This window comes from Triturus cristatus, chromosome 3_2 (assembly GCF_964204655.1).
Source record: "Triturus cristatus chromosome 3_2, aTriCri1.1, whole genome shotgun sequence".
In the NCBI taxonomy this organism is placed as follows: Eukaryota; Metazoa; Chordata; class Amphibia; order Caudata; family Salamandridae; genus Triturus; species Triturus cristatus.
This window is the reverse complement of record NC_140584.1, coordinates 416269212-416285850: the sequence shown is the minus strand read 5'-3', so window position 1 is coordinate 416285850 and position 16639 is coordinate 416269212. Positions and strand designations below refer to the sequence as shown.

The window sequence follows — 16639 nt, the reverse complement described above, 5'->3', positions numbered from 1 at the left end:
GAGGAAGGACTCTGCTACCTGCCCTTTCAGAATGCCTTCACCACCTCCTCCACCCCCTCCACCTTCCCCTCCACCTTCCCCTCCTCATTCCCCCATACCCTCTCCGGATGATGATAATGATGTCTATGATGACATAGGGGACATACCCCATGACCTACCTACAGGGGACCCCACTCCCACAGGCTCCCCAGACCCATGGGACGACTATAACATCCCTGACATTCCTACCGTCGCGCAAGATGATCTCTACCCTTCGAGACCATCCCCACCAGAAGACTCATTAGGGTTCAACCACTTACTCCAAAGGGCTGCACACTATCACGGGGTAGATCTCCATACCGACCCCGTGAAGGAGGACTTCCTTCTCGATACTTTTGACACCACGCATAGGGCCACCTCCATACTGCCCATGCTCAAAGGAGTTATCAAGCACACGCCGGAGGTCTTTAAAGACCCAGTCAGAGCCAGGGTCATTAACCCGCGCATAGAAAAAAAATATAAGGCCGCCCCTACAGATCGCCTACATCAGAGGGCCAGCACTACTAGATTCCTTAGTAGTGTCTACAGCACGAAAGAGGGCAAACTCCCAAGCGTCTGGCGAAGCACCACCACCTGACAAAGAGTCAAAACTCTTGGACGCATCGGGCAAGCGCACTGCATCCCAAGGTGCCAACATATGGCGCATCGCTAATACACAAGCGCTACTGGCTAGATACGACAGGGCCCATTATGACGAACTAGAAGCCATAATGCAACACCTCCCTGACAAATATAAAAATAGGGTAAATGAGTTAATTCAGGAGGGCAAAACCATTACCAATACCTCCATCCGCTGTGCCGTAGATGCAGCTGACACAGTCTTCAGAGCCATTAATAATACCAGCACCATCCTCCGTCGCCATGCCTGGCTAAGGATCTCAGGTTTTAAACCAGAAGTACAAGCTTCCATCCTGAACCACCCCTTTAACCAGGAACATCTGTTCGGCCCAAAAGTGGATGAGGCCCTAGTAAAAATGAAAAAAGACACCGATACGGCGAAGTCTATGGGAGCCTTACAATCACAGCCTCCTAGGCGCTCCTTTCGCCGCTCTTCCTTTCGGAGCACATCCAGAGGCTACTCCTCTGACACCGCTTCCACTTCATATAAGGCCCCTACCCAATCCACCTTTACAAGGGGTTACCAAAGAGGCGGCTACAGAGGCAACAATAATAAAGGCAGAGGCAAGACAAACACCTCCCGCTCTGCCTCCGCACCTACCCAATGACTCCCCTCCACTCCCCCCAGACCATCCCACTCCGGTCGGGGGCAGATTACAAAATTTCCTTCCAGTCTGGACTACCATCACCTCAGAAAAATGGGTAACACAAATAATTCGGTCAGGCTACTGCCTAGAAGTAATATCTACCCCCCCAAACATTCCACCCAGACAACGCCCAATGTCACAGGAACATCTAACACTACTAAAGCAGAAGGTAATCTCCCTCCTACCAAAGGGGTGATAGAAGAGGTTCCTACCAACCAACAAAATATGGGGGTCTACTCCCTATATTTTCTCATACCAAAAAGGGATGACACTCTACGGCCCATCCTAGACCTCAGGCCCCTAAACAGATACATACACTCAGACCATTTTCACATGGTAACACTTCAGCAGGTACTTCCACTGCTCTCCCACAACGATTTCCTGACCACTTTAGACCTCAAAGACGCCTATTTCCACATTCCTGTTCACAACGCTCACAGGAAGTTCCTCAGATTTGAGTGGACAGCCAACACTACCAATTCAAAGTACTCCCATTTGGAGTCACAACAGCACCACGCGTATTCACCAAGTGCCTAGCAGTAGTGGCAGCACACCTGCGGAGACAACACATCCAAGTCTTCCCATACCTAGACGACTGACTAATAAAAACCAGTTCATACAACCAGTGTGTACAACACACGCACGCCACTATCCAGCTACTTCACCAACTGGGCTTCACAGTAAACCGCGCAAAGTCCCATCTCCAACCGTCCCACGTAAAACAATATCTGGGTACCACAATAGACACCTCAAAAGCGCTAGTCTACCCCAGTCCTGCCAGGATAGCAAGCATTCAGGCTCGACGTGCCAAATTTCAGCCACAACACTCTTCCAGCTCGAGTGTTCATGCAACTAGTAGGAATGATGGCCTCTTGCATATTCATAGTACCTCACGCAAAAATCCAGATGCGTCCTCTCCAAGAGTGCTTAGCGCGCCAATGGAACCAGTCCCAGGGTCAATTAACAGATCTAGTGTTGGTAGACGGTCGTACCCATCCCTCTCTGCAGTGGTGGACCACCAAAAACCTTTCCAAAGGGCGACCGTTCCTGGGCCCGGTTCCTCAGATAGTACTGACAACGGACGCATCGCTCTCCGGATGGGGAGCTCACCTATTAGATCACACCATGCAGGGGAGATGGACACCTCAACAAAAGTTACTCCACATCAACCATCTGGAGTTGCTAGCAATATTTTTAGCCCTGAAATCTTTTCAAACACAGATTTCAGGCAAGGCGGTCCTAGTCCGCACAGACATGACAGCCATGTCCTATATACAAAAACAAGGCGGCATACACTCTCCACAGCTCTCTCAGCTAGCACAGAGCATATGGAGATGGGCCATACCCCAGCAAATCTTTCTCCTAGCCCAACATGTCCCAGGAGTCCAAAACACTATGGCAGATCTGCTCAGCAGACAAACACAACAACTCCACGAGTGGGAACTCCACCCGCAAGTTCTTCACCCGTACTTTCAAATGTGGGGGCATCCACAGATAGACCTCTTCGCCACCCACAAAAACGCCAAATGCCCAAGCTTCGCCGCCAGATATCCACACCCATTGTCCAAAGGCAATGCGACATGGATGAACTGGTCAGGCAGATTTGCATACGCTTTTCCGCCTCTCCCACTCATAGCATTAGTGGTGCGCAAACTAAAACAACACTCCCTCACACTAATCCTAGTAGCTCCAACTTGGGCCAGACAACCGTGGTACACCACACTGCTGGAACTCTCTGTAGTACTGCACCAAAAGGTACACCTCTCTCCACACCTCTTAACCCAGAACCATGGAGAGATCAGGCACCCGGACCCAGCTCAGCTCAACCTTGCGATCTGGCTCCTGAAATCCTAGAATTTTGTTATCTAAATCTTCACCCTGACTGCATGAACGTCATTAAAGAAGCTAGGCGACCCACCACTAGAGCGTGCTACGCAGCCAAGTGGAAACGTTTTGTTGTCTATTGCCACAACAATACCATCAATCCCCTAGATGGGTCCATTCAACACATCATAGGCTATTTACTACACCTACAAAGATGCAATCTAGCCTATACGTCCATTAGACTGCACCTTGCAGCCATAGCAGCCTATCTACATAACAGGCAACATCTATCACTTTTTAGAGTACCTGCCATTAAAGCCTTCATGGAAGGCCTCAGAAGAATAATCCCCCCCAGTGTGCCACCCTCACCTGTGTGGAACCTAAATATCGTTCTCACCAGACTAATGGGGCCTCCCTTTGAACCTCTACACAAATGTGAACTTCAATTCCTAACATGGAAAACCGCCTTTCTTGTAGCCATCACTTCCCTCAGAAGGGTCAGTGAAATACAAGCACTTACCATTCAAGAACCTTTTCTCCAAATGCACCATAACAAAGTTGTTCTCTGTACTAACCCAAAATTCCTCCCTAAAGTCATTTCTCCCTTTCACCTAAACCAATCTGTAGAACTACCAGTATTCTTCTTGCAACCACAGATAGTTGCAGAAAGAGCTCTTCACACATTAGATGTCAAACGAGCCTTACTCTACTACATCGAGAGAACACAACCTTTTCGTAAGATCAAACAACTGTGTCTCTTTCTCACCACCACACAAAGGCAACCCCATCTCCAAGTCGGGGATAGCTAGGTGGATTGTCAATTGCATTCAGATTTGCTACCACAAAGCAAAACAAACGCTATCCGTTCCCCCTAAAGCCCACTCTACACGTAAAATAGGGACTTCAATGGCATTTTTAGGGAACATCCCATTAGATGATATCTGCAGAGCAGCTACATGGTGAACACCGCACACTTTCACTAAACACTATTGTGTAGATGTGCAAACTAAGCAACAGGCTAGTGTGGGCCAGGCTGTACTCAAAACATTATTTCAAACCACTGCAACAAATTTGGGTGGTCGCCGCTACGGATAGGTACTGCTATATAATCTATGCACAGTGTGTAATCTGCAGCTCATATGCCTCGAACGGCAAATGCTACTTACCAGTATGCATCTGTTGTTGGCATGTAGAGCCGCAGATCTACACACGCCCGCCCGCCTCCCTGGCTACCTTTATCTGTTTTAGTTTATCTTATTTAGATACAACACACATGGGCATCTTCACTGTTATTACTATGCTCCATCTTTCCCTGCTGGCGAAAAACAATCTGAGGATGGAGCCGAAGCCCATGCGTAATACAATCCAAAGGAGCAGTCGCATACCTCGTGACTTCCAAAGACTTTCCAAGAGGAAAAACAACTGTAAACATCCGGGCCGAACACCAGATGGCGATCTATGCACAGTGTGTAATCTACACAGTGTGTAGATCTGCAGCTCTACATGCCAAGAACAGATGCATACTGGTAAGTAGCATTTGCCTTCTGGCACGAACAACGCGACTGACACCACCTACCAGCTGTGAGAAAGTGTCATCTTTCTTGCATGGTATGCCCCCACTTTTTGCTGAATTGCTGAATGTACTTTGACTGAGTGTGCCCTGGACTCCTGCCAATCAGGTGCCCAGGGCTTATGTTCCTTCCCTAAAACAAACAAAACCCAAATTGGCAACCCCTGGCCACATGTCAGCCCCTGGTAAATGGTACCCTAGGTACCCAGGGCCTTGTGACCAGGGAAGGCCTCTAAGGGCTGCAGCACTCATTGTGCCACCCTTAGAAGCCCTGTACCCTTACACACACACACTGCCTTTGCAGGCTGAGTGTTTGGGTGCAAGACAAAAACAAAGTCGACATGACACACATCCCTGTGTGCCATGCCCATCACCTACACTGCCATGACATACATCAGCCACCCCTCTAGCTGGGTGCCTTATGCCAATGTTGTGGGCACAGGAGCAGGAGCCCTGTGCCCCTACAGTACCCAGGTCCATTCCTGAGCACTGTAAGTGCAGTGCTGCCATTTAAGAGTACATGGTGCTGCCAGCTCGTCAAACACGAGCTCCACAGCACCATAATGGCAACACTGAAGACTGAGAAGTTTAGTATCAAACTTCTCAGCACATTAAACCCACACTGATGCCAGTGTGGGATTTAATGTACCAAGCACCCCAGAGGGCATCTTAGAGATGCCCCCTTAAACCTAACCTACAATCCACGTCTGTTCTGAGGCTGCCTAGGCTGCCACACAGCAGACATGTTGCTGGACCCCTGGGTAGGAGAGCCCCTGCTCTCCTGGGCCTGCAACAATGCACATCCTGGGCGAGGTGCTAAATCTCCTCCCCCAGGATGGGCAGGGGGAAGCTTCAAAGGCATGCCGCTCTGTGAACTTCCCCAGGCCACTGCAACCCCCTACTCTGGCGGGAAGCTTTGGCCGGAAACCCCAAATAAGGACAGGGGATGTGCCAGCCTGCCAACCCCACCCCTCAGGTGGGGGAGGCGAGGTGAAGCACATCTCCGGGCTCGCGCCATCTTGAAGATGGGGGAGCCCTACCCTATCAGGACTAGGCTACTGCCCCCCTCCCACAGGAGAGGCGCAGGATAGAGGGTCTATCCACCCCAGGACAGGGACCCATTGGTCCCTGCCCTTCACCTACCTGTAACACCCCTAAATCTAGTATTTAGGGGCACCCTGAACCTTCCTTCCCCAGATTCAAAACTACAAAGAAGAGCAAGAAGAAAGAAGACCTGCCCTACAGCTGCTAAGAAGAGGAAGACACCAACTGCTTTGGCCCCAGCCCTACCTGCCTGTCGACTCTCGAACCTGCTCCTGCTCCAACCCGGCATCTCTTGTGGCCAGCAACCTCACAAACCCCGGAGGACCTGGCTACCTTTTGGCTCTAACCCCCTGGGACTCCCATGAGTAGAGGCTCTACTCAAAACCTACCTCTAATCCCTGGCAGCTGCCCAGAACCGCGAACCCAGCACACACTGCACCAGCCAAGCCTGGCCAGTGCCGGAGTGGACAAAGACCACGAGGACGACCCCACGGCGACTGTGACCCCGAGTCCGGCACCCAAGGACCTCCCTCGACACTCCTGAAGAAGCCTGCAGCCTCAGAACAAGGTGCCCCCCAACCGCGATCAACAGAAGGTAAGATTTCCCGACACCAAAAGGCACCCCTGCATGCGGCCCCCTGTGCCCAATCCCGGAGTACCTACCTATCCTCCAACTACCCAACTTACCTCTCGAAGTGGTGGTGGCACCTGAAGAATCCTCGTCCCCGAGCTTGCAGTCTTTTTCTAAACCGGAGATTTCCCATTGAAATCAATTGAGCGCCCGAAGGCTCTAAAGCACCCTGCACCCAGCCGCCCGAGTGGCACTGGCAGTGAAAACTCTACACCTACCTACTTCCCCACTTGCCCTGAGTAAGTGACCAGGAGCCCAGCTCCCACAGCCGCGTGGCTTGCCAGTCAGCAGCCACCAACCAAGGCCCCCCTATCCCTCATAGGATAACATTGGGCCTAACTCTCTCTGCACCCGGCCGCCCTAGAGTCGCTGAGGGTGAACCAACTGTACCTACCTGACCCTGGGGGACCCCTGAGTCTATGCCCAGAACCTCAACTCTGCCAGTCGAGTACTTACCCTTAAACCGAGAACTCTATTTTTCTCATAGGGTAACATTGACTGACTTTTTCCTGAAATTTCTTTTAAGTGTGGACTTTTCAAATCTTAAAATATTCACCAAAAATCAGCCGAGTAACGAAAATGAAATTACTCACCTGCTCTTAGGTGAGCTTCCAGTGCTGGATCTTGGTGCCCAGCACTGACTCTGAAAAATACTTACAACTGTACTTACCCGTAACCCAATTTTCTTCCATAGGAAATCATTGACTATTTTTCTGTGAAATTTCTTCTGTCAATTTCTGCAATCTTTAAATATTCTTTAAAAATCGTATAATATCTGAAAACGTAATTACTTACCTTTTTTTTTATAAAGGTCCCAGTACTGAGTCTAGGCACCCAGTACTGGATTACAAAAGTAACGAGAACATACTATACCTGCAACTTGAATTTTTTTCCATTGGGAATCATTGACTGTTTTCTTTGAAATATTTTCTAAGTGTCAACTTTTAAAATAGCTAAATATTGTTTAAAAATCATTACATTAAATAAGTCGACTTTCATCACTTGATTCTAAGTACTGACCCAGGACTGAATCTAGGATCCAGTCCTGGAATTCCAAAAAGTAATCTGTTGCAAATAACTTGAAATTTCCATTGAGCTCAATGCATTGTTGTGTTTAAAATAGAGTTGCCTATTGCAACCACTTGTAACTGTTTACAAAAGTCAACTGCATATTGCAAAAGTATTTATATAAAACATCTCATTCTGAGAAAGTATATTTTAAATACAATTGTTGGTTCTAAAATAAAACAAGCATATATTTTTTATATATAAACCATTGGCCTAGAGTTCAGTTATTGAGTGTGTGAGACCATTTGCTGACTGAGTGTGTACAACAAATGCTTTACACTGTCCTCTGATACTGCCTTACTGTAAGGTTATATCTAACTTTAGCCTCTGTCAAACCCTTGGGGACTGTGGACTCTGTACACACTGTACCTATTAAGGAACAGTATATACAGAGACACTTTCTCACACCGGCACGTTGGGATACTGCTCTTGAAAAGTTTCCGGATCCCATCTGATGCAAGTGGGTAATTCTAAGGTAATGAATCTGCGGCTAGATAGTCTCTACCAGAGAAAGGTTTTACCCAAGGCAAGTAACTTGTTTTTCTGTGGCATATTTCTCTCTTAGAGATTTTATAAAGTGCTTCTTTGCACGCATGTCACAAACCCTCACATGGTGTAAACATGGCACTTGAGCTTGTCTCAAATCTGAAAGAATTTGCTAGTTTGTGCCAAGATATTTCATTCACAATGATTTTTATTTTTGTGTTAATGTGTGTTTACAGGAGACATAGTATAAAAGCTTGCTGCTTGAGTTTGTCATACTGAAAATGTGCCTGAAAAGACAGCAAAGGTGGTTGAAGAATTGCCAAAACCATCATATAAAATCTCAAAATATACCCCCCCCCCCATGACTTGCATTTTTCGTGTCAAAACGTTTGCGTATTTATACATGTTAATAGTGTACTGATCCCACGTTTGAACTTTAAAGAGATTAAAGAAACTGTACTCCAGTCAACCATCCTTAGTTTTTTATCACAGTGCACTTCAGTTGTGACACAATAGCTACCACTGCGCCATTCTTTCATGGCTATCTGCCTGTCAGGCTGCTATGAGGGCATCAGTACACATGTTCATTAAACACTGTTTCCTAGACCATCGTTTACATTGGTGTTGGATGTTTTTCCTATTTTGTCCTGAAGAACTTGTTAGTCTGAGCCATTCTACAAACATCACCAGCTGTGTAGGCACATCTTCGGTACCTATTTACCAGGTGAGGAATCTATGGTTGGAAGTGTCAATCAGACGAACAACTAACTTACCTTCGCTAACACTCTTTCTGGTGGATTGTCTAACTGCAGATTCCTCACGGTCCTCTTTTCTCCTCGTCCGGTGGAATAGACTTTTCCATCTCAAAAGCTCTCAATCTAGAGATCTGCACATTGGCCTTGCTTATGAGATCTGCACCTCACGGCTCGGACAAGCCTGCGAAATAAACTGACGGCACACAGGGGTGGCCCTTATATGTGGCTCCATTCCTCTGTAGCAGAACATCTTGGAAGCAGTGCCACATGTTGCCACATACAGGAACGCAATAATATGTCTTAAGTTTTCTAGATCCAGTCTGGCACCAGGGTAATATTCACAAGGTGTAGGAAGCTGGGTTTCTCTTGTAGTAACCCCCCCCCCCCCCCACACACACACACACACACACACACACACTTTTTGCCAAACTACTGATGAACTTTGACTTGATGTGCCCTGTGTGCCATGCCTACAACCCACTTCCCTGGCATAGGTCAGCCACTCCTCTAGCTGGGTGCTCTATACCAGTGGTGAGGGTACAGGTGCATGAGCCCTGTACCCCTACAATCTCTAGACCAATTCTTAGACATTGGTAGTGCAGTCTTGCCATTAGGAGTTTATAGTGCTGGGAGTTTGTCATTTGGAACTCCACAGCACCTTAATGGCTATGCTTAAAACTGGGACGTTTGCATCAAACTTATCAGCACATTAAACCCACACTGATGCCATCTTGGGATTTAATAAAAAATGCACTCAGAGGGCATCTTAGAGATGTCTCCTGAAAAATGACTAGCCTCTGGTGGGTTCCCTAACTGGTACACACCAGCCTGCCACCACAAGACATGTTCCTGGACCCCCTGAGGTGGAAGCCTTTGCTCCCTGAGCCCAGAAACAAAGCGTTTCCTGGGGGGGAGGTAGTCACACCTCCCCCAGGTCAGGAAGAGCCATCTGTGGCAGGGGAGCTTCAGTGGCCTTGCTGCCGTTTTAATGCCACCCCCCAGCCTCTCCGGCTATCAGTTGCAGGCACCTTTCCAGTCTCCCCTCCTTTTCAGAGGGAAGACGGGTGGGAAAATTAGAGCAGCCCTCCCAACTCCACCCCTCAGGTGGGCGAGGGGGGGTGAAGCCCACTCCTCTTTGCCCATCATCTTGCAGATGGCAGGTAGTCCCCCCATCAGGATTAGAGATTGTGCCCACTCCCCCAGGTGGGGTGAGCACACCAAGGACCCACTGTGGACTCATCTCTAGAAAAGATGAAAAAGGACACAAACACCCAAATCTATGGGGGCTCTACAGGCAACAAGTAGTAGAGGTTCTTTTCGTCACTCCTCTTATAGGGGCGCCTCCCAGACCATTGGTACAGAAACCACCTCTTCCACCTATAAAAGCCCCATCCAAACGTCCCCTAACAGAGGTTATTTTAGAGGGACTTACAGAGGCAATAACAACAGAGGGAGAGGGCGTGGTTCTTAAATCCTCAACTCCCCCACCACAAAGCAGTGAATTCCCCCCAGACCACTCCACTCCGGTCGGGGGAAGACTATCACAGTTCCTACCTGTATGGAATTCCATCACCACAGACAGGTGGGTAAGACAAATTATCCAATATGGTTACTGCCTGGAACTCACTTCTACTCCTCCCCACATACCTCCCAAACAGTGTCTAATGTCCACAGAACACCTCATGCTTCTCAAGCAGGAGGTTCTCTCTCTTGCAAAAGCATGCAATAGAACCCGTTCCCTTACCTCACCAAGGTAGGGAAATTGACTCCCTTTATATCCTCATTCCAAAAAAGGACGGCACTCTCAGGCCAATATTAGACCTCAGACCATTAAACCTGTACATACTATCCGACCACTTCCACGTTGTCACTCTACAACAGGTCCTCCCACTGCTTCAAAAAGGCGATTTCCTTGCCACTCTAGATCTCAAGGACACCTACTTCCACATTTCTATTCACCCTGCTCACAGGAAATACCTACGCTTTGTAGTGGACGGGCAACATTACCAGTTTAAAGTCCTTCCATTCGGAGTCACAACAGCACCCAGAGTCTTTACAAAATGTCTTGCGGTGGTAGCAGCCCACTTACGAAGACAACACATTCACGTGTTTCCTTACCAAGACAACTGGCTCATAAAAGCCAAGTCACGCAGCAGTTGTGTACAAAACACTCCCAACACAATCCAGCTGCTACACAACTTAGGATTCACAATAAACCTCACCAAGTCGCATCTCCAGCCGTCCCACACCCAACAGTATCTAGGTGCAATAAGAGATAATTCCAAAGCCCTTGCATACATCAACCCAACCAGAATAGCCAGTATGCAAGCCCTCATAGCAAAATTTCGCCCACAACACACTACCAGCTCGAGTGTTCATGCAATTAATAGGGATGATGGCCTCTTGCATATTAATCGTCCCTTACGCAAGACTCCAGATGTGTCCATTACAGGAATGTCTGGCACAACAGTGGAACCAAGCTCAGGGTCAACTTACAGATCTGGTGTTGGTAGACAGCCGCACATATCGCTCTCTGCAATGGTGGAGCACAAAAAATCTTTCCAAAGGGCGGCCGTTCTTAGACCCGGTTCCACAAATAGTGCTAACAGCAGACGCATCGCTCACCGGCTGGGGAGCTCCTCTCTTAAACCACACCATTCAGGGTATGTGGACCCCTCAACAGAAACTCCTCCACATCAATCACCGGCCATATTTCTCGCCCTCAAATCATTTCAGAAACATCTCTTAGGCAAAACTGTCCTCGTCTGAACGGATAACATGACAGCAATGTACTATATACAAAAACAAGGGGGGTACACACACTCTGCACCTTTCACGCCTAGCACAAAGTATTTGGAGATGGGCCATTCCTCAAAAGATATACCTCTTATCAGAGTATCTACCTGAGATACACAATGAAATTGCAGATCTGCTCAGTCGTCAGCAACGGCACATTCACGAATGGGAACTTCATCCGCAAGTTCTTCATCTGTTTTTTCAAATGTGGGGCCACCCAGACATAGATCTGTTTGCCACACACGTAAACGCGAAATGCCCAAACTTCGCATCTAGGTATCCACACCCATTGTCCAAAGGCAATGCAATATGAATGAAGTAGTCAGGCAGATTTGCGTACGCTTTTCCGCCTCTCCGGCTCATTCTGTTACTGGTGCGCAAGCTCAAGCAATGATCCTGGTTGCCCCAACATGGGTCTGACAACCATGGTTCACAACACTGCTGGAACTCTAAGTAGTCCCACACCAAACGTTACACCTTTCCCCAAAGCTTCTCACACAGAACCAGATAAGGCATCCGGAACCAGCTCAACTGAACCTAGCGATCTGGCTCCTGATGTCTTAGAGTTTGGTTACCTCAATTTCCCACCAGACTGCATGAACGTCATTAGAGATGCTAGACGTCCTACCACTAGAGCATGCTATGCAGCTAAATGTAAAAGATTTCTTGTTTACTGCAATAACACAAACAATCCACTAGATGCTTCAACTCAAAACATTATCTGTTATCTACTGTATCTACAAAGATGTTGTCTGGCATACACCTCCATATGATTACATCTTGCTGCTATAGCAGCTTACTTACAAAACAGACCACACTTATCATTGTTTAGAGTACCTCCCATCAAAGCTTTCATGGAAGGCCTTAAGAGGATAATCCCTCCCAGAATTCCACCCTCTCCAGTATGGAATTTAAACATTGTCCTTACAAGGCTCATTGGTCCCCCATTTGAACCTTTAGATAAATGTGAGTTACAGTTCCTCACATGGAAAGTATCTTTCCTTGTGGCCATCACATCTCTAAGAAGAGTGGGTGAACTCCAGGCATTAACCATTCAAGAACCATTTTTGCAAATACATCCCAACTAAGTGGTTCTTAGGACAAACCCTAAATTCTTACCTAAAGTAATTTCAGCCTTTCACTTTAACCACTCTGTTGAGCTCCCAGTCTTTTTTCCTCAACCAGACTCAGTAGCAGAACGGGCTCTTCATACGCTTGACGTCTAAAGAGCTATTCTTTACTACATTGAAAGGACAAAAAGTTTCAGAAAAAATAAACTTTTCGTCGCTTTCTCACCACCACATAAAGGCAATCCTATATCAAAAGCTGGAATTGCCAGGTGGATTGTTAAATGCATTCAAATATGCTACCAAAAAGCAGAGCATACATTATCCATTCCTCCTAGAGCACATTCCACACGCAAACTAGGGGCATCCATGGCATTCTTGGGAAACTTCCCCATGGATGACATTTGCAAAGCCGCAACATGGTCTCCACCGCACACTTTCACAAAGCACTACTGTGTAGATGTGCAAGCAAAACAGGCTAGTGTGGTCCAGGCTGTACTAAGAACACTTTTTCAAACTACTGCAACACATACAGGTGGCCACCGCTAATGGGGTAACTGCTGTATAATCTATGCAAAAGTATGCGATCTACAGCTCATATGCCTCGAACGGAAAATGCTACTTACTAGTATGCATCTGTTCTTGGCATGTTGAGCTGTAGATCCGCATACGCCCGCCCGCCTCCCCGGACACCTATATGTGTTGCAGTACTATCTTACTTAGATACGTTACACATGGACATCTTTTCTATTTCTATCCAGCTCCATCATCACCCTTGATGGAGAAAACAATCTGGAGATTGAGTCGATGCCCATGCGCACTACTAATCAAAGGAGGAGGCACATATCTCGTGACTACAAAGACTTCTACAATAACAAAGTGCAAACATCGGAGCCCAACACCAGATGGCGATCTATGCAAAAGTATACGGATCTACACTCTACATGCCCAGAACAGATGCGTACTTGTAAGTAGCATTTTCCTTTTGATACAAACAAATTGGTCTGAGTTCAGTCTTTGAGTGTGTGACATCATTTCTTGCCTGAGTGTGTACAACAAATGCCTAATACTACCCTCTGATAAAGCCTTACAGCTCACCCACACTACCACGAATAGAGAGTAAGATGCTTTCTACTTTTACCTCTGCTTTTCCACTGGGCTCTGTGCACACTAGACCTCATTGAGGTATAGTATATACAGAGCCAGTTGCCTACACATGGTGAGATGGGGTGGGCGATAAATTCCGATCCTGCGGAGTTTGCAGTTTTTCCCACTCAGCGTTAGGCTTGTAACGTGGAGTTTCACCAAACCTCCGCCACATGGTGTCGTTTTTTTCTCATACACGACTCGCCAACTGTAATTTGATGAGCGAGAATTGGAGTCCCCTCACGTGATTTTCAGGCACTATGATGGCACACAGTGAGATTTTCTCAACATGGGCGGTTGCACGCGTTCACTGTGAGAAAGTTGCTGCTCCAGTAGAAAATCTACTTGAGCGGCAACAAAGAAGCAGCTCCCTCTGGCACACCTCTCAGCACGAGCAACGTGACATGCCGATTCCGCCCACTTGTGGAACTCTGGGATATCTTGCAGAGTTTTCATTATACTCCATGAGTGCCACCCACCCCTAATGGGGAAGAATCTGCAGTTAGATTGAATATTCACCACAAAGAATGTTATTAAGGTAAGTAACTTGTTCTTGTAAAGTATTGACTACATTTTGTTTCCCATTTTGTTCCTTACTGAAATAATTCAAAGTAAGTGAATGTGTCAGATAACAAAACAAGTTCTGTAGTTGCAGCAGCTAAATAATCCACACAAAAAAACAGTGGTGCAATATTCCATTTTGATTTTTCCCTTTTTCCTGTTATTATTAGTACCTATTTGAAAATGGCAGACTGGACAACATCTTTACAGAGCCTTATTCAAGATTTATGATGGAACTCACAAAGCTACTGAAGAACTGGAAACCCACTGTACTGCCAAATGGTAAGGCACGGCTTAATATACTGACTAAATGTTGCGTGTACAACATTGTCCCTATGTGTCAGGGATTTCTGTTTTAGAGTGAGGTTTTCAGGAATCCTAATTATGTAATTGCCCTGCCTTTTATGCCCAGAAAGTGCTCCAAGGGGAGGAAGCAGTCACTAGCCAGCGGGGTTGGTGGATTCCCCACACCTAATGAAATTTCCTATGAAGTGCGCAATCTAGCTATCCCAGAGTGCTTTATTGTGCCCACTCCCAAGATTGCTGAACCTCTCTTTGTTTGGCAGCTGTTTTCCCTCTTTCCCTGTTGCTAGCCTGTCTACAGTAGTGCAGCCCCTCCCACGTGTTCTCCCTATTTGCCCTTCAAAGGTGGCTTTTCCATTGAAGCTGCCTTTTGGGCTAACACCCCATGTGGCACCGCTTCCAGTGGGAGGCCTCTATTGTTACCTGTCCTTGGAGCCGTTGACACGTCTCTCCAGGGGGGCAGAAGGCTGTCTTGTGGCTTGCATCTGCAAATGGCCACTGATAAACTTGGAAAACAGAGTGGCAACTTTCTAAAAGTTGCATGAAGCAACAAATTACATTAATTTTGAGCATCATGTCTGGCTTAATGTAACAAGTTGTTTGATGCTGTGTAGTACCATCTTTAGTAGTCCCATTCAGAAGTTAGAACAGATGGGTTGTCAGCGTGTAACCCAGTACTGGTTAATTGTGCCACTAGCCTCTCGCACAATACAAAATGACAATTGTGAGTTTTTCCTGTCTGAACATGTGAAACACTTGGCCTTCTTTTTAACATGCTCCAAACTGCCTTAGGACTTGATAGGCTTTATAGAGGTGACTTATACGTATAAAAAATGGAGGTTTGGGCTTTACCATTACCTGAAATGCTCTACCAGTTTGCAGTGGCAGTCTGGAAGATATGATTCACTTTGTCATATGCGTGGTGGCACAACTAGTGCTGCAGTCCATGAGTGACACTAACTTACAAACCCTAGGGGCTCCTGGTACCATATGCTAGGAACTTAATAGTAAGTTAAGCAGTGCCAGTTGGTTGGAAGCCAATCAACCATACACTTTTACAAGGGTCCAAGTACATGACCAGTCTTGGTTATTCGGGCTCAAGGCATTTCAGAGCCATTACCCCAGTGTGTAGGAGTCCAGATGGGGGCAAAATGTGGGTGAAACCTGTAAAAACAAAAAAAGCCTGTTTCCTCATACTTGCCCAATTGAATGGGGGAATTATGTGCGTGATTGTGAAGGAAGTGTATTGTTTGAAAAGTTGTAACAGGTAAGATTTTATTTCTGGTAGAGACTTCTAGCCGCAGATTCCTTACCTTTAGATTATTTCCTAGGCGTCAGACTGGATTTGGAAACTTTTTTGTAGTAACTGTGTGCTGGAAGGTCATGCCGTGTGGCACCGGAAGTGTGCTGCTCCTATAAAGGTGCAAGGAATGTCACCCCCTAAGAAGACCGTTTTTTAACCCTCTAAGGACTATTGCAAGCACATGTCCATGATAGATCCACATCAGGTATGCCTGTGGTGTCTGAGGTTGGGTCATAACGCTAAGACCTTTAGAATCTGCACTTCAGTGAACCTGAGGACCATCAGGGAACGCAACACTAAACTTTGTTGCCAAGCACGATAAAACATACTGTCAGACCTGCTCCGAAGCCCGCTGCAAGTACAAGGTTCGATCCAGGTACTGTTCCTGGAATCTACAGAGCTGCTAAAGAGGCCAGACGCTCTTAAAGTCCTCCGGTAAGCACAAAAAAAAATAAAAGAAGTTAAAGCGTAGTTCTGCTCCTACGTGCCATTCCCACTCACCCAACGTGTGTGGGCAGCGCCAACTGTCTGTCTTCCACTCTTCAATCTGGCAGATTTCAATTTCAATAGCTGATAATGGCACAGCCTGAATTTCAAAGGCCTTAAGCCTTGTCGCGTCATATCAAAGAGTTCTGCACAGCTCTTCTTTGTCTCTTTGATACCCTTCTAACTACCTATGGTATGCCGTTTGGCCCCATAGAGTAGAGAGGCCTTTCACCTAGGCTACTGCCGGCGGGTTTGCTCTCAGTGCCAGCTGGACCCTCTGAGTCACTTCTGCCTT

General features: G+C 47.0%; 1 protein-coding gene across 10 annotated transcripts in view; it reads left to right on the top strand.

Annotated features, from left to right (window-relative positions):
* Positions 1–16639, top strand: part of ZMYM4 (zinc finger MYM-type containing 4) — a 1418124-nt gene that overhangs the window by 1266629 nt on the left and 134856 nt on the right. For all 10 annotated transcript variants that reach the window (XM_085648002.1, XM_085647995.1, XM_085647996.1 and 7 more), the window contains one exon: positions 14423–14534. In XM_085648002.1, the coding sequence (XP_085504128.1) occupies positions 14423–14534 (112 nt within the window). The remainder of the gene's footprint in view (positions 1–14422; positions 14535–16639) is intronic.